Below are 22,711 nucleotides of genomic sequence, written 5' to 3' on the forward strand. Positions count from 1 at the left end.
GAGAGTGTCAAGATGGGGGAGTTACACAAATGAATAAGTTATTTATGGAAGTTAACATGAGTTATAGGTTTAGAATTTTAGTAGGTGTTGTGGATTTTTATTGTTTTCTTTGCCTGGTTCTTCTTTAGGAAAATCACACTTCTTTCTCTGATGAAATATAGCTGCTCTACTAATGATTGCAATGAAGACTACCAATCTTAGTGTGCCTACACACAGTTGTTGGACCAAGTGACGAGTATGTAACCAACCAAGCTGATCAGAGTCCTTACTAGGATTTTTCAAACAGGAGCTACAAGAAGAGACTGAGTTCCTCTCATAAGACAAGGTTAAAACATAAGCCTGGAAGCTGCTAGTAGCTACGTTTCATGTCTAGTGGGGAAAAATTAAGAGTGAGAGAATAAATCCAACACAGAATGAGAAGCAAAAAAATAGCAGATAAAAAGAAAGAAAGAGAGAGAGCCCCACAGATATTCCAGTCCCTAATTCCAGAGGTTCCTAAGGCCCAACTGGATCCCCACCCATCTTGCACTTCTGTAAGCCTCTCAATAAATCTCCCTGTTCATGTAAACTAGATGGATTCCTATCACATGCAGTCAAGAGGCCTGACTATTATGGAAGAATTGGTAAAGGGCAAATAATTTTTTTTGGAATTTTTTTATGGGTTCAAGGTTAAGAAGTTAGGGTTAGAGTCAGGGTTAGGGATTAGAGTATATGCCTAGTATCCTGCAGTTCAGAGACCTCTCTAGACAATAAAACTCCAAACTTCTGCTGGAGTGAGAATGGACATGGCAGCCATCTACTGAGCTGAGGCAAGGAGGGGGATTTGAGCTCTAAATACTCTTTAAATAGATATTCAATTGGTCCTTCTGTTTTTATTTCTACCCTCACAAGGGGTGATCAATTTTTAGGAGTTGCTGATTGAAGCAGCCTAGGTGGTACAGTTGGTCAGAGTTGGACTCTTGATTTCCACTCAGGCCCTTATCCCAGGGTTGTGGGATCGAGCCCAGCATGGTGATCTGTGCTCAGCACAGTCTGCTTTGGTTCACTCTCTCTCCATCTGCCACTTCCCCACCCCTCAATGCTCACTTGCTCTTGCTCTCTCTCAAACAAATAAATCTTTTTTTAAAAATATAAGTTATCAATTGATGACAATATTTTCAAGATTTCTTTTAGTTGACAATCGTATAGTAAGCTGGAGTTGGAAGAAGACGGCATAGACAAAAAATTACATGGTAGAAAACTTGTAGATACTATTAGATATATAACACTCACTAGAAGATACTCAGTAAATGTTTTAGAGGCAGAATAGAGTAGGTTTATGTACCCAGACTTTGGAGTAGACTGCCTGGGTTAGAAGTCCGGCTTCACCACTTACTAGCTGTGTGATCTTGGGCAAATTTTCCTTTTTATTGTGGTGAAATACATATAATTTAAATTTGCCATTTTAACTGTTTTAAAGTGTGCAATTCAGTGACACTTGGTATATTAATGATGTAAAGCCACTATCTAATTTCAGAACATTTTTATCACGCCAAAAGGAAATCCCAAATCCATCAAGCAATTGTTCCCCATTTTTCCCTACTCCCAACACCTGGCAACCACTAATCTCTTTCTGTTTCTATCAATTTGCCTATTCTTGGACTTTTCCTATAAAAAGAATCATATAGAATGGGGTCTTTTGTGTTTGACTTCTTTCACTTAGTATATTTTCAAGATTCATCCATATTGTAACATGTATCAGTCTTTTATTCCTCTTTATGATTGACTAATATTTCTGGCTGAATAATAATGCATGGGTACTATCCATTTTGCTTATCTATTCATTATTTGATGGACATTGATGTTGTTTCCACCTTTTGAGTGCTGTGAATAATGCTGCTGTAAAGATTTATTTTTTAACTGATTATTTAAGCTTTCTTTATTCATCAACATTAACATCAGGGGTTGAGAAGTATAATTGCTATAGTAACATTCACAACAATTTCATAGGCAGTTTTATTTATTTCAAAAGTTCTCATTACCTAAAGTCTATATATCTTCTTATTTCTGGATCACCTCTAATCCTCTGCATTAACTGGGAGCATGAGTAATGTCAAAGAGTTAAAAATAGAGATTCATTTCTGGGGTGAAGATGGCCAAAGGCTGGTTAGCAAGGCTGCGCCGAGGTGGTTGGTGTTGCTGCTTTTGGCAAAAATCCTAATGAAAACCTCCCGGAGCTGAAACCACCTCATGGACCCATCTGATACACTGGGTCACCAGCTTGCATCTTGCCAATTTTCTCCACTGAATAATAGAACCTGAAAAGTGGGGATGACTTGTATATTTGTTTCTCCAAAGGAGCACACAGGGGGTAGCTCTTCAGGGTTTCCAGGGGCTCCTTCCTATCTATGATTCCAGTATCTGGGTCTGTGGTGGTCAAGATGCACCTGGGGCAAGACAAAACTTTTATCATTTCTACGTTGCCAATGAGGAGTTCATCCCAGGTGTCCTCCTCGGAAGCATCACAGCCTGTCACCATGATATTGGATCTGAACTGGTCCATTTTCACTTTCTTCTCCAGCCTGGTACTCAGAGCCACCAAGGAGGCTTCAGGGAGGACCATGATGGGGCTGCAGTCTGGGTAGGCCAACTGGTAATTCAGTACCACAGGAGAGAAAATTTCCTTCAACCATCTTCCTTTCATGTGCTTCTCAAACTGAACCAGCCTGAAAGCTTCTGTTTTCAAGAAGCTGGTGAATCACTGCGCTGCCTCATCGCCACAGTCCCTGCCCTTAATGTCCATGCCCAATAGCCTGCAATCGTGGACCTTGTTTGAGGGAGGCAGCTTGCTCAGCAAAACCAGCTGGTCCATGCCCGGAGCCTTGAAGATCAGGCGCTCGCCCTCACAGGTGATAGACACCAGTACCAGGCAAGGCTCCTGCCAGGCGGCGACCATGTGCCCATCTTCCTTAGTCACCAGCCAAAACCTCTGACAACTGCAGCATTTTCCTGCTGTAAAGATTTGTGTACAAGTTTTCACCTGAATACCTGTTTTCAAATCTTTGCTTTATAATATAACTCAAAAGCCTCCACCCCAAGATTGCTAGAACTCATACAGCAATTTGGTAGCATGGCAGGATACAAAATCAATGCCCAGAAATCAGTAGCATTTCTATACACTAACAATGAGACTGAAGAAAGAGAAATTAAGGAGTCAATCCCATTTACAATTGCACCCAAAAGCATAAGATACCTAGGAATAAACCTAGCCAAAGAGGTAAAGGATCTATACCCTCAAAACTATAGAACACTTCTGAAAGAAATTGAGGAAGACACAAAGAGATGGAAAAATATTCCATGCTCATGGATTGGCAGAATTAATACTGTGAAAATGTCAATGTTACCCAGGGCAATTTACACGTTTAATGCAATCCCTATCAAAATACCATGGACTTTCTTCAGAGAGTTAGAACAAATTATTTTAAGATTTGTGTGGAATCAGAAAAGACCCCGAATAGCCAGGGGAATTTTAAAAAAGAAAACCTTATCTGGGGGCATCACAATGCCAGATTTCAGGTTGTACTACAAAGCTGTGGTCATCAAGACAGTGTGGTACTGGCACAAAAACAGACACATAGATCAATGGAACAGAGTAGAGAACCCAGAAGTGGACCCTGAACTTTATGGGCAACTAATATTCGATAAAGGAGGAAAGACTATCCATTAGAAGAAAGACAGTCTCTTCAATAAATGGTGCTGGGAAAATTGGACATCCACATGCAGAAGAATGAAACTAGACCACTCTCTTTCACCATACACAAAGATAAACTCAAAATGGATGAAAGATCTAAATGTGAGACAAGATTCCATCAAAGTCCTGGAGGAGAACACAGGCAACACCCTGTTTGAACTTGGCCACAGTAACTTCTTGCAAGATACATCCATGAAGGCAAAAGAAACAAAAGCAAAAATGAACTATTGGGACTTCATCAAGATAAGAAGCTTTTGCACAGCAAAGGATACAGTCAACAAAACTCAAAGACAACCTACAGAATGGGAGAAGATATTTGCAAATGACATATCAGATAAAGGGCTAGTTTCCAAGATCTATAAAGAACTTCTTAAACTCAACACCAAAGAAACAAACAATCCAATCATGAAATGGGCAAAAGACATGAAGAGAAATCTCACAGAGGAAGACATAGACATGGCCAACATGCATATGAGAAAATGCTCTGCATCACTTGCCATCAGGGAAATACAAATCAAAACCACAATGAGATACCACCTCACACCAGTGAGAATGGGGAAAATTAACAAGGCAGGAAACAACAAATGTTGGAGAGGATGCGGAGAAAAGGGAACCCTCTTACACTGTTGGTGGGAATGTGAACTGGTGCAGCCACTCTGGAAAACTGTGTGGAGGTTCCTCAAAGAGTTAAAAATAGACCTGCCCTACGACCCAGCAATTGCACTGTTGGGGATTTACCCCAAAGATTCAGATGCAATGAAACACCGGGACACCTGCACCCCGATGTTTCTAGCAGCAATGTCCACAATAGCCAAACTGTGGAAGGAGCCTCGGTGTCCATCGAAAGATGAATGGATAAAGAAGATGTGGTCTATGTATACAATGGAATATTCCTCAGCCATTAGAAACGACAAATACCCACCATTTGCTTCAACGTGGATGGAACTGGAGGGTATTATGCTGAGTGAAGTAAGTCAATCGGAGAAGGACAAACCTTATATGTTCTCATTCATTTGGGGAATATAAATAATAGTGAAAGGGAATATAAGGGAAGGGAGAAGAAATGTGTGGGAAATATCAGAAAGGGAGACAGAACATAAAGCCTCCTAACTCTGGGAAATGAACTAGGGGTGGTGGAAGGGGAGGAGGGTGGGGGGTGGGGGTGAATGGGTGATGGGCACTGAGGGGGGCACTTGACGGGATGAGCACTGGGTGTTATTCTGTATGTTGGTAAATTGAACACCAATAAAAAATTAATTTATTAAAAATAAATAAAAAGTCGGAGTCAAAAATAATAATAATATGATAACTCTGTAACTTTTGAGGCTTTTTCTACAGTGGATATACCATTTTACATTTGACAGTATTGTAAGAGTATTCAAATTCCTCCACATGTTTCATGGTGTTTTTCATGTTTTTTTTTCACTTGTCATTTTTCATGGGTTTTTAAACTAATATTATAGCCATCCTAGTAAGTGTGAAGTAGTATCTCATGTAGTTTTATTTGCACTTCCTTAACAATTAATAACACTAAGTATCATTTAATGTGCTTGTCGGTTATTTGCATATCTTTTTTGGAGAACTGTCTATTCAAATCCTTTGCCCTTTTAAAATTCAGTTATCTTTTTATTGTTCAAATGTGAATATTCTTTATAGATTCTGGATACTAGACCCTTATTAGATCTGTGATTTACAAATACTTTCTTGCTCACATTCTGTGGGATTTCTTTTCATAGATAGTGTCCTTTGATGAACAGAAGTTTTAATTTTGATGAAGCCAAATTTATCTATTTTTCCCTATTTGTGCTTACAGTGTCAAATTGAAGGAACCACTATCAAACCCAAGGTCATAAAGACTGAGCCCTATGTTTTCTTCTAAGAGTTTTATGCTTAGCTCTTATAATTAAGTCTTAAATCCACTTTGAGTTAATATTTGTATACGGTGTAAGGTAAGGGTCTTGAGCAAGTTTTAACCTCTCCATATCTCAGTTTCCTTATGTGTAAAATAAATATAGTGAAAGTACCTATCTCATGGGATTTTGTGAGGATAAATTGTAAATCAATAAGTTAAGATGTGTAAAGTACTTAGAATGGTACCTAGCACATTCAATAACTAAATATTCACCACTGTTAATTATTATTTTCTGTTGTTGATTTGGGATGGGAGAGATCATCTGAATATGAGCTCATGAAGTAGAGTGGAAGAGAAGAACAAAATTTACCTCTCTTAGTAAAACAAATGTTTTAGATGACTTAAAATCAAGTACCATCATGTGTGTATTGTGGAGTTTTTTATAAGTTAGTATTATCACTGCAGTAATACTGGTGTAAAGTTCTTAAATAAAAGAAGATGATAGTCCTCTGTTATCCTGGGCTAGTCAGAATACACCTGTAATCTTGTGCTTATTCTTGAGTGCACTTAAAAAGAGATTTCAATAACCCAAGTTAAAGCAGGTAGAGCAACCTAGTTGCTAGAAGTCTCAAAATGACTAAATTTGGAAAAGAGCTGAAATAACTGAGAACAGAGGAAAATTTTTCCATGAGGCTGATGAAGCTTAAACTTCAGGGCACCTCTGTTGCACAAACTCCTCCAGGCCCTAATTTTGTATTCTTCTTAAGAAGGAGTCCAAAATTACATACACTCTAGCGCCAACAAAATCTGTACCACCGCTGACTGAGAATACACAAAACTGCCTCCATCTATCTTAAAATCTCACTGCCACTGTAGGTCATTGAGCAGAGGCCGGACCCATGCAACTGATGATCTGTAGAAAGAACTGAGTCCAGCATTCAGCAGAGAACAGAATCCAGGACTGGTAGGGTGCTTTCTAAACACTATGGTTCCAACCTTGAAAAGTTTCACCCCTTTTCTAGAGAGCAGTCTTCAAGGATTTTTTTACTCTTAATTTTTAGTACAGTAGTTCTTAGCCATTATAATTAATAATGATAAATGAATAGATGGATAGGTAGATAGACTGGATCTAGTTATATGTGATTTTGACATATAACTTCAATATGAGAAAATGTTGAAGTTTTTTTCAAGTTCTAAGCCTAATTGTACTACCAACTCATTGTGTGTTCAATTTTATTCTACCTTAAAATGAATATAATTCTTAGATTAACCTGAAATTTTTAAAACTGTCTGCCTGCCTCTAGCACCTTTATTTTTAATTTTCTTTATTTTTTTTAATAAAAATAGTTTATATTGATTAGAGTGTCTCTAAGGTTTTGGTATAACTGATCCCTTAGCTTTGTGAAATTAATTGAAAAATTTACCATCTGTTTATTAAGGAGCAGTTTATACATAGGAATTCACCATTCATTGCAAGTTGTTAAAAGATTGTCTGTAAATCCATTTAGCCTAGGGCCTTTCTAGGAGTTAGTTCTTTTTTTTTAAATAATTTTTGTAATTCATAATTTTACAATTTTTATAATTTCTCTAGTGGTTACTGAAAGTTCAGGTTTTCTAACTCTTGTTGAGGTCATTTTGGCAATATATTTTTCCTAGAAAAATAATTTGTTTTATCCAGATATCCAGATCTTTAAAAAACCTTGCAATGGTATTTTTAATAATTATTTTAATAATATCTATATATAATTCTTATTTTCCTTGAGTACACTTGCCAAAAATGTACACCTTTGTTCACTGTTTCTTTATTGAGCAACAATTTTTCCATTTTATAATTCATTAGTCTATTTTCAAATTTCAACTCTTCTGAACTTTGACTATATCTTTCAATAGATGCCAAAGACATCTTGGCAGTGGCCAAAGAAAGGGCTAGGTTGAGGCACTGTTGTAGTTGCCGCATGCATGTGATCTTGGCCATGCATGTTCACCCCATTGTTACCTTGGAAGAGTTAATTGCATTGACAGCCCAACATAGTGTTAAACATTAGCCTAAAATGAGATTCAAAATATCATATTGTATAGCAGTATTGAAATGAAAATTTTAGGGTATGCAGATGATTTTCTGTCTCATATAAGGCAATACAATTAAAGGTAGTCAAAATGGACAAATTTCTCAGACAAATAATAGAACTTCCAAAGCTAGAAACAGAAGTGTGACCAATGCTGGCTGACTTTCTAGTGATGCTAATTGTCATCCAGCTATATATACTTCAATTAAGGGGAAAAAATTATTAGTTTAACCCAGCAGAAAAAAACAAGTGAACCCCTTTCAGTATGCTTTCAAATTAAACTGTCAACTCTAAATGTGAATAGTGGTTATGCTCAGAAAAACAGGAATAAAAAGCAGTGTGTCACCATAATGTTAGATAAAAGCGATGACTACAAGAGATGTAGGAGGGACTTCAGACTTGGAGTATGAAGAAGTCTCAAATTAATACTAAAAAAATAATAAAGTAATATGGAATTGTATTGATAAATATGTACTATATGTATTTATTAGTAGATAAAATGATTGTATACATAGAAAATCCTGAAAAAATCTACCAAAAAACTACTAGAACTAGTAAGTGAATTGAACAAGATCAAAATATACTATGTAAATAAATATATACTGCATTTTTGTATAACAGTAATTGAGAAATTATATCTTAAAAAAACAAGATACAAACTAAATACGCAAAATCAATTATGATTCTATATAACAGCAATTGGTAATGAAATTTAAACAATTTCTTTTACAGAGGTATCAAAAACATAAAACATTAATAAAAGATGTACAAGACCTTTACACTGAATGCCAAAATAAATACCTAAGAGAAATTTAAAAAGAACTAAAAGTAGCAAAGATAAATCATATTAATATAAAGATGTAAATTCTCTCCAAATTGATAACTTGGTTTCAATGCAATTCTAACAAAAAAAAAAATGGCTTAAAAAAAAAAAAAAGAAATTGACAAACTGGGGCACCTGAGTGGCTCAGTGATTAAGAATCTGCCTTTGGCTCAGGTTGCGATCCTGGGCTCCTGAGATGGAGTCCCGAATCAGGCTCCCTGCAGGGAGTCTGTTTCTTCCTCTGCCTATATCTCTGCCTCTCTCTCCGTGTCTGCCATGAATAAATAAATAAAATATTAATGAAAAAAAAAAAGAAATTGACAAGCTGATTCTAAAGTTTTTATGGAATTGCAATAAATCTAGAATAACCAAAATAATCTTGAAACAGGAGAACAAAGCCAAAGAAATTATAATATCTACATCTAGATTATTATCAAATTAATTCATACACTATAAATCTCCTTTAATAATCATTTTTAATGTCTATATTCAGTTCTATAGAAAGATTTACAATAGATATTTTGGAGCAGTCATTTTCAAACTTTTTTCCATAGAGTCTTAACATTTTGGGGAGGTACCTCACAGGTTGTATGTGGACAACCTCACAGGTTGTTGGTTCTTCATATCCTCTTTAACCTGTCAATGGCAATTGTAGCTGTTTTATATTTGAGGTTTTCTTTTTTTAAGATTTTATTTATTCATGAGAGTGGCAGAGACTTAGGCAGAGGGAGAAGCAGGCTCTTCACAGGGAGCCCAATGTGGGACTTGATCCCAGAACCCCGGATCACGCCCTGAGCCAAAGACAGATGCTCAACCACTGACCCACCCAGGCATCCCTATATTTGGGGTTTTCAAGGAAGATTTCCTCTAGATAAAAAATTTAATGACTGAAAATCATTTGATAAACACTGATTGAACATATCCCTATTTTAACTGGTTTCAGACCTCAGGACAATCCTTATCTAGCCTCTTCTCCATTTTTTACGCTTTTCCAAGTAATCAGTTTCAATAAGGGTTTCTGAGTCTTGCATATCTGAGATGTCTTTTTGTGATTTCACCAGTTAAAGATAATTAGACTGGGTATAAAAGCAATAAGTTACAAACTTTGGTTCTCAAAACTGTGTAAATTCTCTAGTTTCTTCTAAATTTAGACTTTTAGAGTAAAAGTCGCAGTTTTTGTTATTTTTTTTTAGGTAATTGGTTTATTTTGCTTACATACTTGTGAAAATTTTTTTCTTGTCTTTATGAATTAAAATTCTTGCCAGGATACATCTTATGTGTGCTTTTGAGCATTAACTTGTCTGGAACACTATGATTTTTCTTTTCCAATATGGGTCTTATTTCTGTTCCTGAATTTTTCCTGTTACATCTTTGGTGGGGAGGATGAGGTTTTTTTTGTTTGTTTGTTCATATTCCTGTATAGTTAACTTACAGTGTAATAATACTTTCATGTGTGCAAAACAGTGATTCAACACTTCCATACAGCACCTGGTGCTCATCACAACAACAAGTGCACTCCTTAATCCCCATCACCTATTTAACCCATCTCCCACCCGCCTCCCCTCTGGTAACCATCAGTTTGTTCTCTATAGTTAAAAGTCTGTTTCTTTGTTTAGAACCTATTTCTTTATCTCTCTCTCTCTCTCTCTCTTTCTATTGTATTTTTAATTATTGGTTTTTTTTTTTTCATTAGCTTTAGTGCCTTCTTCAAGGATGCCAATTATTCATGTATTTACTCTCTGCTCTTTAACATCCATGTTTTGTATCTTGCAGTTTCTGGACTCTCCAGTAAGTCACTTTAGAGTTGTGCTCTTCCTTTGGGTGTCTTAGGTACTTTTTCACACATTTGATGTGGTTTTATCCTCCTCCTTATTTATCTTTGAACAGGATGAAACTTATTTCTATTTTGTGTTTATCAAAACACAGAGAAACTAAAGTACCCTTGGCTCCACTCCATTTATTCAATGTGCACAGCATCTGCCCTAAGTCCTGCGTTTCCATCATGGCCTCATCAAAAATTAATTCCCAGCATGCACTGTTAACTGGAGTTTTAGTCATGGTGGTTCATTTTTGTTTGTTTGTAACCCAACCTAAATCTAAGGAGCTTTACCCTTCAGAAATTTTGCCTTGAAAATGCAATATACCTCCACTAATTCTCTGGCTCAGCCAAAGCTGACCTCGTTTTCTGAGGATCCAAGTTGTTTTCTGAGAATTTTAATTTGTGGGATATAGAATGATGTGCAAATACTCTCAGCCTCACAAAACACCCATGGGTAAAAGCCCACTGGCTCAGTTGTGTTGATAATAAACAAGACAGTAGAAGGAGCACAGTAACCTCCCCTCCCATTTCAAAAGTTTTTTTGTGTCATGTAGTAAAGCCAACTTTGTGTGCCATTGAAAGATATTTGGGAAGGTTTGTCTCAATCTTGCCTTATAACTAGTGTAGATTCTTCCCCCCAATTTTGAGATTATTCTATCCATTGTTTTTATATTTGTGTTTAAATTTTCTTTTTCTTTGTCTTTACAGGCATTTTATTTTATTTTTTTAATTTTTTTAATAATAAATTTATTTTTTATTGGTGTTCAATTTACCAACATACAGAATAACACCCAGTGCTCATCCCGTCAAGTGCCCCCCTCAGTGCCCGTCACCCATTCACCCACACCCCCCACCCTCCTCCCCTTCCACCACCCCTAGTTCATTTCCCAGAGTTAGGAGTCTTTATGTTCTGTCTCCCTTTCTGATATTTCCCACACATTTCTCCTCCCTTCCCTTATATTCCCTTTCACTATTATTTATATTCCCCAAATGAATGAGAACATATAAGGTTTGTCCTTCTCCGATTGACTTACTTCACTCAGCATAATACCCTCCAGTTCCATCCACGTTGAACTTTACAGGCATTTTAGTAGGAAAATTGGAAAGACTTCACCAGGGACTTCCAGCCAGGCTCCATTTTTAGCTGGAATTCCTATAGTTTCTTAATGAATAATTAAAACATGTCTGAGGAGGATATTCAGCAACTAAATCAATGCTAGAGATTGTTCATTAAAGATATAAAATCTGGGTATCTCAATATGAAGAGAGAGAAATATTATTTGTCAGGAGCAAAATAAAATTCCTAATAACTGACTAACATTCCTTGCAGAAATGGTGACAAAGAATGGTATTCCCAAAATAAAAGGCTTATGCTGAGAGCTCAAGTTGCTCTCCACCCAAGCAGAATTAAGAGTACCATTCTGCAGATTTGGGATTAATGTCACCACATCGAGTCCTAGCTATAATGCAGGCAATAATGTTTGGTAAAAAAGAACACCATGTGGCGGCCTTGCTAATCTTCTGGATGAGAATCAGTTGGAAGTTGGCAACACGTAGTGACATGCCTTGGACTAAAAGGAGTTCTTAACATGACACTGCAGTTTTTAGGGTTATTCAGAGATAAGAGCTATATGGTCAAATATAGTGTAGAACATGGGCAACTATAAAATAACTGAATACTAAGCACTTAAGTCAAACGAAATTTTTAAAATTTAAGATAGTTCAAACAAAAGCCTTGAAGTAATTAGAGACCACAGATAATAGTTGATATCTACTCAAGTGGGATATGAGAACAGTGCTGCTAGATGAGGGTCCACTTCAAGTTGAATCTTGCCATCCTTTTTAAAAAGAATTTAGGTTAAGTTATTTAGCTTTAACTCAAGAACTTTAATAAAGGAATGGGTAGATGGCTCATTCTGGGAGTTGAAACTGTCTCCACCAAGAATAAAATGTTCCCCCATGAGAAATATGAGCTCTCCATGGCTAGTGCCCTAAATAAAGGAGGCCCAATCACCTTTCTGAGGTCAATGTTAATATCCTCAACCTTCCAAGCACTGAACAGCTCCAAGTTTTTCACCAGCCAAATGAGCAGAATTTAACAAGAAAGGCTTGCCTTCACTATGCTGAAGAAAGGCTAAAACTACAGCCTGCTTAAACCTGATTTCCCAAGAAAGAAGTACCATAAAGAAAGACAGGAACAGGAAAACAGAAAGGGGATAGAAACTGAGCAGCTGAGACTGGGATGGGATCAGGAGGTGGGCAAAATATTTTTAAAAGCAGAGCCTCACTACTCTGGCAACACATAACAGGGAAACATCTTGTTTGAACTAGTCTGTCCTGTCCTCCCAATAGGAGGGGCCCTGCTAATCCTTGGATAAATTTATTTTAGAGCCGAAAGAGAATTTAGAGATTATCTAGTCCTGTCCCCTCACTTGAGGACACTTAGGCCACAAGGCATTAAAAGGCTTGCCAGGCTCATGTGGTAAATACATTGCAGAAATGGAATTATAACCCCAAACCTCATATGCTCATTGTGATGTTCCTTCCATAACAACACCAATCTCCTCATAGCCCTTCTTGTGGGAATTCTAAGGGAGGCAGTATATTACAATGGAAAGAGAAGTATATCAATTATAAGTTCTGAGTTTTAGTCTTTGGTCTTCTAGTTTGAACGACAAAACCCTAGAATTCAAGACTTCATGTAGGTCAACCTGCCACTCAAAGCAAGAAACCCCTAGGTAATATCCATGAACAACTGGGTGGATGGCCAGGCTCTTGTGACCACTTCCGCAAGGGTAGATATCTCACTACCTTGGTGAGAGCTGATATGACTCAGTGACCTGAAGTCTGCTTCTCTGAAATTTCTATTCTGATCTCCAAGAAGGGGCTTTCATCTCTTCTACATGATAACACTGCTCAATTAGTTCAACATTCACTAAAAGCCCATGCTTACTAGATTCTGGAGCTATAAACTTAACATTAAGGAATGCATAATCTAGTCAGAGAGACAGATGATCCTTAATCACTATTATATATGATAATGCATGCCTACTAGTGCCAGGCACATATAAACACTCAACAAATATTAGACATTATTCTTATTAACTATTATATAGCTCTTCCATTGCCTTGTGTTCATACTGAGTCTCCACTTTCTATGTGGCCCATAGATCATGAATCAGCAAGCTCTTTTTTCTGGAAAAGGCCAGATGGTAAATATTCTAGGTTTTATAAGCCATATATTGCTGTCACAACTACTCAACTCTGCATTTCTAAGACAAAAGCAGCCACAGAGAATATGTAAATGAACGGTGTGTTCCAATAACACTTGGCCCATAAAAACAGAGGGCTGGCTGGATTTGACCCCCAGATAGTTTGCTAACTTCTGTGCTCCATGCTTTGCCATCCTCACACCTGTCTCAGTAAAAACAAGGGGAGTAAGTGAAAGTTGCCATTCTGAACAATGAGGAACCTCCAGCCCCCTTTTTCCTAATCACTCTCAACATTCTGAGAGGGAGATTTAAAACTCCTACTCACCACTAGGGCAAGAGATTAAAGGATTCTGTTCTAGGGAAATAGAGAGGCCTAAAAAAAGATACTGGCATTTGAGAATCCCCAACTAATAGGAGCTGAGTTCTTTCTCAGTGGGCAGTGAAGTCCACTCTAGCAGTTGCCATCTTTGCCCATGAACATATAGTTTTCAGTCAGCTTTTTAGTGCCTCATTTCAAAATATGAACAGACAACCAAGGATCACCAGGCATTTCAGGAAAACCACAATATCAATATTTAAGACAGAGACCAATATAAACATACAAAAAGAATAAGAAGTAGAAGAAGTAAAACAAAAGAAGAAGGCGAAGAGGATGATGAGGAGGAGGAGATGAGAAAGGAAGCAAGTGGGAGGGAGATGGGGAGAAGAAGAAGGAGAAGTCACCATCACCTGAAGAAATGGAAACAATACAAGGAATTTAAAAAGAAACCCTCCCCCAAAATCTATTATAAATATCTTCACAGCGTTTGTTTAACCTATTAGTTTCACTAAGCAAGAATAAGATGCCATGAACAAAAGGAATATTTAGATATTTGGAGAATAATGAAAAAGAAAAAAGTAAATAGAAAGATTGAAAGATGAAATTGAAGAAGTTATCCAGAGAGCAGAAGAAATAGAAAAAAAAATGAGACTATTAATAAGGAAGATTTAACATTTAACTAATAGGAATTCCAAAAAAAGAAAGAATAGAGATAACAGAAGAGAGGACGTTGTCTAAGAAATAACATAGGCAATTTTCCTAGACCTGAAGAAAACTAGATTCCCTATTGAAATGATCCATAAAAGCTCAACACAATGTGCAAGCACCTTGGCATTTTATAGCCCAAGTTTTAGAAGTTATTCAGACAACTAACCTTTATTGAGCTGGGCTAAGTACTGGTGGTCCAGCAACAAATAGGAAAGACACAACCCGTGACTTTGGAAGTTTATAGGCTATGGTGGGTAAGCTTTTTTCATATATCCTCCAAAAGATTCTCCTCTAAAATGTACGTTTACCCCCAGGCTACAAAGTGTTTCTTAGTAAATCATAAGCCTGGTCCAGATGATCAACTTGCCCCATCATGACTAACAGATTCACTCCTAGCCCCAAGTGGCTAGTACAAATTTAACTTCCTTACACCTCTTCTCTGAAACAGGTTTTGTAAATATTTATGCTTTCTTGCTTCAGTCCATCCTGACAACTGACCTTCCCACAGAGTTGGTATATAGTAGGAAACCATGACAACAACAACAAGCATGATATACATCTGCTGTGTCCAATTCTTTCTGGAAAAAAAAATGGTATCTTAACAAGCAAATGAAGATAAACAGTTATATAACATTCAGTTCAGCACTTTACTGGGCTTTTTCACACATTAATTTTCTACAGCCACTTTAATCCTCTTTACAACCTTGTGATGTAGATACTCTTGGCCATTTATGTACAAAGTTCAAAGAGGTTAAGTAACTTACCCAGGAGCCCACAGCTAGGTAATGGTACTTCTGGAGACACTTGCAGGTCCTCTGACCCAAAACCCAAATTCTTCCTTCCATTGTACAGACTTAATTGCACAATGAACACCCCTATTTGACTACCCTCAACATACACACATACAAACAAAACTCAGTTTGTGTAAAGTAACATCTACCACAAATCACCTCTAAAATTAATCATTAGCAATCATGACTCACAAACTAATCTCTGAATTGGCACAACAGAGCACTTGGTATTGCCGAGAAGCATGTATAAGGTACCACGCATGTACCTAATCTGAGAAAAACAGCAAAATCTAACAGAAAGCTCAATGAGTTGACAGGTCAGATACCAGCCATAATTCTCTCACATTTGGTCAGATTATATAACCTCCCTGTACAAACTGAACCTTACCTATGAAATGAGAGATTGAGACTAGATGGTCCTGATTCCTTTCCAGCTATAACATGACTCTGAAAACACAAGACTTTAGTCCTTATTTAACTATATTTTATTAAGTAAGTAATAAACATTAAAAATTATTTAAACTCACTAGTAATCAAAAACTTAAATCAAGAGGCCAATTTGCCTATCAGATTATCAAATGTTTTTAACTCTTAAGGTTTCTTTAATATCCAAGAAATAAAATCCAAGAGGGAAAATCAGAAATAGGATATGAAAATGTCATTACCCACAGTCCTATGAGTCAAATATAACTACCATTCACATTTGTATGTCCTTCAAAAGCAACATCATATTATTCTTTTAGTTTCATAACGAATTTACTCCCAAAAATGTATTGCAGATACCTTCCTATTTCAATACAGAGCTACATCATCCTTTGATGGGGCTATATCATTATTTATTTAGCCAGTTCCCTAGTTATAGACATTATTTGTTGTTATTTTACTATTATCAACAGCACCAGGGTGGACATCCTTGTAATATACAGCTTGTCTGCTTACTTCCTCAGGCTAAATTCCTACAAGTGGAATTTCTGTTATGCAAATATTTAAGACTTGTGGCAACTTTTGCCAGACTGCCTCTAGAAGTATATTTCAGTCTCCTACCAGCTCCATATGAGACTGCCTATTTCCTATAGCTTCACCAACATGAGGTATAATAATCTTAACTTTTGCCAAAATGACAGTGAAACCCGTTTAACTTGAAATTCTTTGGTTTTTAGAGAGTTAAGACTTTTCATACATGGCTTATCAAAATTTTTAATTATTTATTTCTTTATGATGATTATATCTTCTGCCCATTTTTCTGTTGGAATATCATGGCTGGCAAGATGGCAATTACTATGTCCCCACGGAATTTTTCATATTAGGAGTAGTTGAAGGAAAAGAAGTTTGTTTAACCTGTGAGACATGATTATAAACTATAAGCATTTGAAGAACTTCCCTGGACACAGAAGCCTGTGTAGGGTACAGAATGTGGACCAACATTTATTAAGTGTTTGAATATGACAGCTGGGATTTGTACAAACCACATAGCCTGAGACAGGTCCCATGCTAATCTGGGTGTCATTTGAAGGTGGTCTCCCATCAATCCCCCCTGCCTATGGATAGATTAGGGACTCTAACCATCCTACCCCAACCTGCAGTAGGTATAGACCCCAGCCCTACACAGCCTAACCCAGAAAATCAGGGACAAGTGGAAATGAATTCTAGTTTGAATTATTACCACAGTCAGGAGATGTTACTCACAGCAGAATTGTGCTTGTCCCATCTTTTGTTACAAATAGTATCACAGAACTGGGATATTGCAGGACAAATGAACCTTAGCCACAAATTTTTGCCAATATGTTTTCAGAATTCTTGGGCCCTAGTTTCAAGAGGAAGTATACTCCTTTAGGTTGGAATTCAATTACAAGTACAAGGATAATTTCATACTCTCAGCTAATGGTAGGCAATGCCATGCCTGGCTTCTCACTCTGAGAACAACCACACAAGGTCCACTTGGAAGGCAGGCTGTGTAGTGATCTTCAAGAGCTACTTGAGTTCTGGAGGCAGTATAACCACCCCAAGACCAAAGTCCAACCACCCCAAGCCAAGCTGGACTCAATACCCAAGATAACATGGGAAGTAGGGAATTCAAAAATGAACAGCCCCATGTGGCCATCTGCCTGGACATCCAAGAGTAAAGTTACTTTATCTACTGGGCAAGCTTTCCCAGCATTAGCTGCCTAATGATGCGTTCACTTTCCCCCACGGGATTTCATCCATGTTAGAAGCTACATTGGTAAGCTATATTGGTAATCTTTTAAATCTGGTCAATATTCTACAGTCCATCACCCCCATGGTCAGCAGGCAATTGCAGAGCTCATCATTCAAAGCCTTTGGAAACACTCTAGAGTAAGTTGTCAACTACAAAAGAAATGAGGACACAAAGCTAGACCTGATGACTTCTTCCCTTAGAGGACAATTCAAAAATTACTCAATAGCTGTAAGTAAGTGATTGAGGAGTCTAAGATTACTACAGCATAGACAAAGCATCACTCCAGTTTCCAGCATCAAGCATTTAGGTAGGAGAGAACCCCCTCATGCTGCCTGGATTCTTCCTCATACATGGGCACAGTCTATCCCAGGACCCCAGCAGGTCTGATTAGCTGGTATGGGCAGTGGTCACTCTACCTTTTCATCAATAACTATACACAAGAAGTCAAACTTGGACAGACATCTCTGCTAGCTTATTTTAAAAAAGGTCTGACAAGGCTCTTCAAAAACTTGGCACCTAAGGCATTAACATTCAAATAATAATTACATCCAAATAATAATTAATATGATCCTCTCTCACTGTTTTTACTCCACTCTCTTCAACCAGAGTTGATAGATCTACCTTTGCCAGGATGGTGCATATTCACTACAGCACTCCTATCACATAAAAAGTTTTCCCACACATGGAATTTCTTTGGTTTGCAGGTGAACATGAAATTTCTCCACCTTCCCATTTAAGAAATACTAAGAGATTTGACTACTTGATATTTTTAAATTCTGTAAATAAAATCACAGCCAAAATAAAAATGTAAACAACCAGCTGGGAAAAATATTTGCAGCAAAAATGAAAAATAAACAATTCATATCTTGGTTGTTGAAGAAGCTGATTGATAAGAAAAACACAAAATCATGAAAGGCAATTAACCAAAGAGAAAACATAACTATTATAAAACACACACACGTACACACACTGACCATCTAAAATATTCAAACATGGCACAAGATTTTATTATTACTTGGCCTCTCAACAAAATGCTTTTAATGATATTTTTCAAAGCCTCTGAACTATAATTTCCATGTTTCTGAGCATTACTATGGGAGCTTCTAGAGACCCTCAGGACAACTAGGATTTGTGCTCCTTTAAAAGAGATTAGTGACCAAGTAGCAACTAAAGCCCCCTGGAGACTCCTACCATCTTCTCCTGCTCTAGACACTATCTCCTTCACTTTGTCCTCTTGGGCCACCCTAGGAATAAGCTCACATAAGCCCCTCAGAGTTCATAGTCCTACTGTAACACATCAGATTTATCAGCTTCATTTCACCACTGAATGCCCCTTATCTCTTTCTGTGGATTCTTTCATGATCAGTCTAGCAAGAGGGAAAAAAATTGGGAGACCAGGCACTTCATATCTGAAAATGTATGGGCCCTTTCTTAAAGAAAAGTAATTCTAACTGTAGAGCAAAAAGTAAGTGTATAAGAGATTGGAACTTCGTAAACTGGTTTACTAAAGATACAACTGAATTTGAATTACTAATTGACACAGTATAAGAGACAATCAAGGAGTGTAGAAGGAATACTGCTGACCTAGGACCTATCCTGGCTTTCACACTTTCACAGTTTTTCAAAACACAGGAATCACTCACTAAATAGTGGTAAGAATTCTTAACATAGAACAGAGGGTCCACTAGAAAAGAAATTTGTCCCTGACCTTTGATTGGTCTACATGCAGGCCAAATGGATTCCATGACTACTAGTTTAATTAAACCCCAGGCAGCTGAGAACCACCGAGGGAGATCTGACCCTTAGAAACAAGGAAAGAGCCTTGGAGACTAGAATGTGCTCCAAGAAGGTATTTCTGATTCTAGATAGAATAAATCATCAGGGATTAGAAATAAGTGCCCACCCTAGGAAGGAATCTTAAAATTTTAGATTGGAGAAGACCTAAAAGGCTATCTTAAGATCCAAGTACCTATGCAATGCATGAATGTCCTCTACAGCATTCTGCATGGGTGAGTTCTATACAGTTTCCTTCCATTTCTTAAGCTAAAAATCTCCCTTTGTGTAAGTTTAACTTTAGGCGTGGGAGGTGTTGCTCATGTCACTTGGAAATCAGTCCTGGTTGCTTCCATCTAATATGGGAGCTGAAAGGCAGAATGTTACTACTCTGAAAGTGTAGGGAGTGAGTGGAGCTCAACTTCATGCATCCCTCTTCTCTTCCCCTTCCTTCCCTTTGCCTCAGAGGAAGGGGTGCTCTCCTCCAGCCAAAAGCTAATCTTTCCATCTGAACTCTATTCCAATGATTCTCAAACATTAAGATGTATCAGAATTACTTGGAGTGCTTAATACAGATTTTAAGTTACCACCCCAAAGTTTCTGATTCATCAGGTCTGGCTGTGACCCAAGAATCTGCATTTCTAAATTTCCAGGTAATACTGATGCTGCTGATCCAGGAACCACACTTTAAGAACCACTGCTGTAGAACAGATGTCAAAGCCCTCTTTCAAGAGACAAATAGTAAATAGGTTAGGTTTTGAAGGCCCTATGGTAAAAAAAAAATATATATATATATATATATGTATATATAAATATATACATATATATAAATATATACATATATTTTTATATATGTGTGTATATATATATATATATATATATATATCCATATCCCCATCCATCCTATGGTCTCTTCTGCAATTGTTCAGCTCTGCTGTTACAGTATGAAAGCAGCCAAAGATGATATGTAGATAAATGGACATGGCTGCATTCAAATAAAACTGCATTTACAAAAAAAAGCCATAGACTGGCCTGCAGGTTGCCATTTGCCAACCTTTGCTCTAGACTCTCTTGCTGCTCATAGTTCTACTGTCATCCCTAACTTTTACAGACCAATTTCTTGAACAAGTCAACACTCTTTGTTTCTACCGCCTCACTTCCCATTCACTCTGAAATCCTTGTAATCTAGCTTTCATCCACTCCATTGCACTGAAATTGATCTGAGCAAAGTCTTCAGGCCTGTCATATGAGAGGGTTCGGTCCTTTTCTTATCTACACTTTTCTCTTGCAATGACTCTATTGACTTTTCCATCTCTCTTAGAACATCTTCCATCAGCTTCTTTGACACCACTCTATAGCTCCTGTCATATATCTTTTTTTGTTGCTTCTGAGTTTTCCTTTTCTCTCGCCAGCCTCAGCTTCACAGAACTGAGTCCAGTGCCATTGCATAAGACCCAATGTTCAGAAGGGCCCCTGCTTGGGATTTAATGTACTGCAGTCACTTTTTTGAGATTCCTAATAATTTTCCTTTTGAATTTCTGCTTTGAAGTGAAGTCCAGTGGGACAATGGCAAATGCAGTGGGTTTGGAGCCTCAGCTCATGTTCATCCTGCCTCTGTCTACCTCCCAGAGATGAGTTCTTGCTGTCCACTGTCATGCCACCTTGCATCTCAGGGCCTGCATGGCCTCCCCCACTCATTTCTATTCCATGACTCTTGCTACTCTCTGTCCCTAGAAAGGGTCTGGGCACAGTACTGGGAGGATCAGGATTGGGTACAACATTCCATTCCTGTGCCACACTAGTGTATGTGGCAAGTGATCAACTGGAAGCTGAGTCTTAGTCCACCAACCTCTTGGCCACTCTCATCCAGGTACTCTGTTGTGGTTCAAAGTGCAGAGGTTTAAACATCTTTGGGGGCCACCTATCTGCCATGAGTAAGGGCAGCAGACCATGGTTAGAAGAAATGACTGGCTTCACATCCCCAAACCCACATTTGCCCAGGACTTGGTGTAGAATTCATGGTGACAGAAGGGAAAAGCTAGTAGCCTTCAGGTCCAAGCAAATGAGTATCCCATATCATGGGGCAGGGCCCACACTTGCCTCACAAGCATTCCCTTGCCCAATAATGTTCCTTCAGCCAGTTCAGTAAGAGAACCAGATGTGGGAAGGAGAATCCTCCTTCTTCCTTTGCCAATCTTCTGGAGTTTGGCTTCAATTTGTCTCTTCTGTCCAGCTTGAGGTACCCTCCAGAAATGAGCCATGAAATATGAAATGTATCATTTCAGGAATTCCACATACTAGTTAAATACTCAGATATTTGCCCTTAAAATTGGCATTGCCAAAAGAAGGCACAAAAGACCACATATTGTATTATTCCGTTTATATGAAATATCCAGAATAGACAAGAATACAGAGACAGAAAGTAAACTAGTGGTTACCTAGGGCTAGGGGGAGTGGGTCACCGGGTATGGGGATTTCTTTCTGGGATGATGAAAATGTTCTAAAATTAGATTGTGGTGATGGTTACATAATTCTGTGAATATACTAAAAGCCACTGAACTGTACTTTCAATGGGTGAACTTACTATATGAAAATTATATCTCAATAAAGCTGTTAAAAAACTGGCACTGCACAATATAAAGATGAATGATAAAATTTATGCTAATAATATAAAGTTTCAATTTTTCTTTATTGGAATGACACTAAATGGCAAAATAAAAGCCATCATAATGTCAAAGGAGAGACCTCAAAGAACAGAAAATCTTCGTAATGTAACCATAATATATAATAGTACTTTTTTTCTGTGTTTTGAGCAACTGGTCCTGTATTTCATTTACTTTGACTCCACCTCTGACCTCTTATATTTTAGCATTTCCCGTCATTTTACCTTAAGCTTTTTTTTCCTTACAATCTCCCCAGGAAGTCTCATTTGAGACCCAAATTTCAGTTACCATATGTTTCTTCATGATTCCCAAATCTTTATCTACAGCCCAGAAAACTTAAGATACAAATATCCAAAGGCCCAGTGAATATCTCCACAGGCACTTATATCTCAACATATGTACACTTGTAATCATAATCTGCTCCTTCTTTTACTTCATATTCTGGTGAAGGACATTACTATCCACACAACTGCTCAAACCAGAAACACTGGAGTCCTCTTGTTCTCTCTACCCACCCCACCCCCTTTCATTTAGTCATTCACTGAATTCTATACATTTTAAAACCCCAAGTATCTTCCAATCTAGACCTTCCTTTTGGTTGCTATCTTCATCAAATCTTAGCTAGATTACTCAAATAGCTTTTGTATGAATCTTTTCATCTTTAATCTCAACCACCTATAATTCATCTTCCATTTTTCTAAAATACAAAGCCGAACATGCAGATATGTTCAGAATGCAGATATGTGCCACCAGACCAT

General features: G+C 37.6%; 1 protein-coding gene across 1 annotated transcript in view; it reads right to left on the reverse strand.

Annotated features, from left to right (window-relative positions):
- Nucleotides 1–2,227: 2,227 nt before the first annotated feature.
- The window catches only part of LOC100684471 (mitochondrial amidoxime reducing component 2-like), a 40,946-nt gene continuing 20,462 nt past the window's right edge, over nt 2,228–22,711 (reverse strand). Inside the window, 1 exon segment of the mRNA XM_038553294.1 lies at nt 2,228–2,991. Coding sequence (XP_038409222.1) covers nt 2,228–2,991 — 764 coding nt within the window.

Source organism: Canis lupus, chromosome 11, assembly GCF_011100685.1.
Source record: "Canis lupus familiaris isolate Mischka breed German Shepherd chromosome 11, alternate assembly UU_Cfam_GSD_1.0, whole genome shotgun sequence".
NCBI lineage: Eukaryota > Metazoa > Chordata > Mammalia > Carnivora > Canidae > Canis > Canis lupus.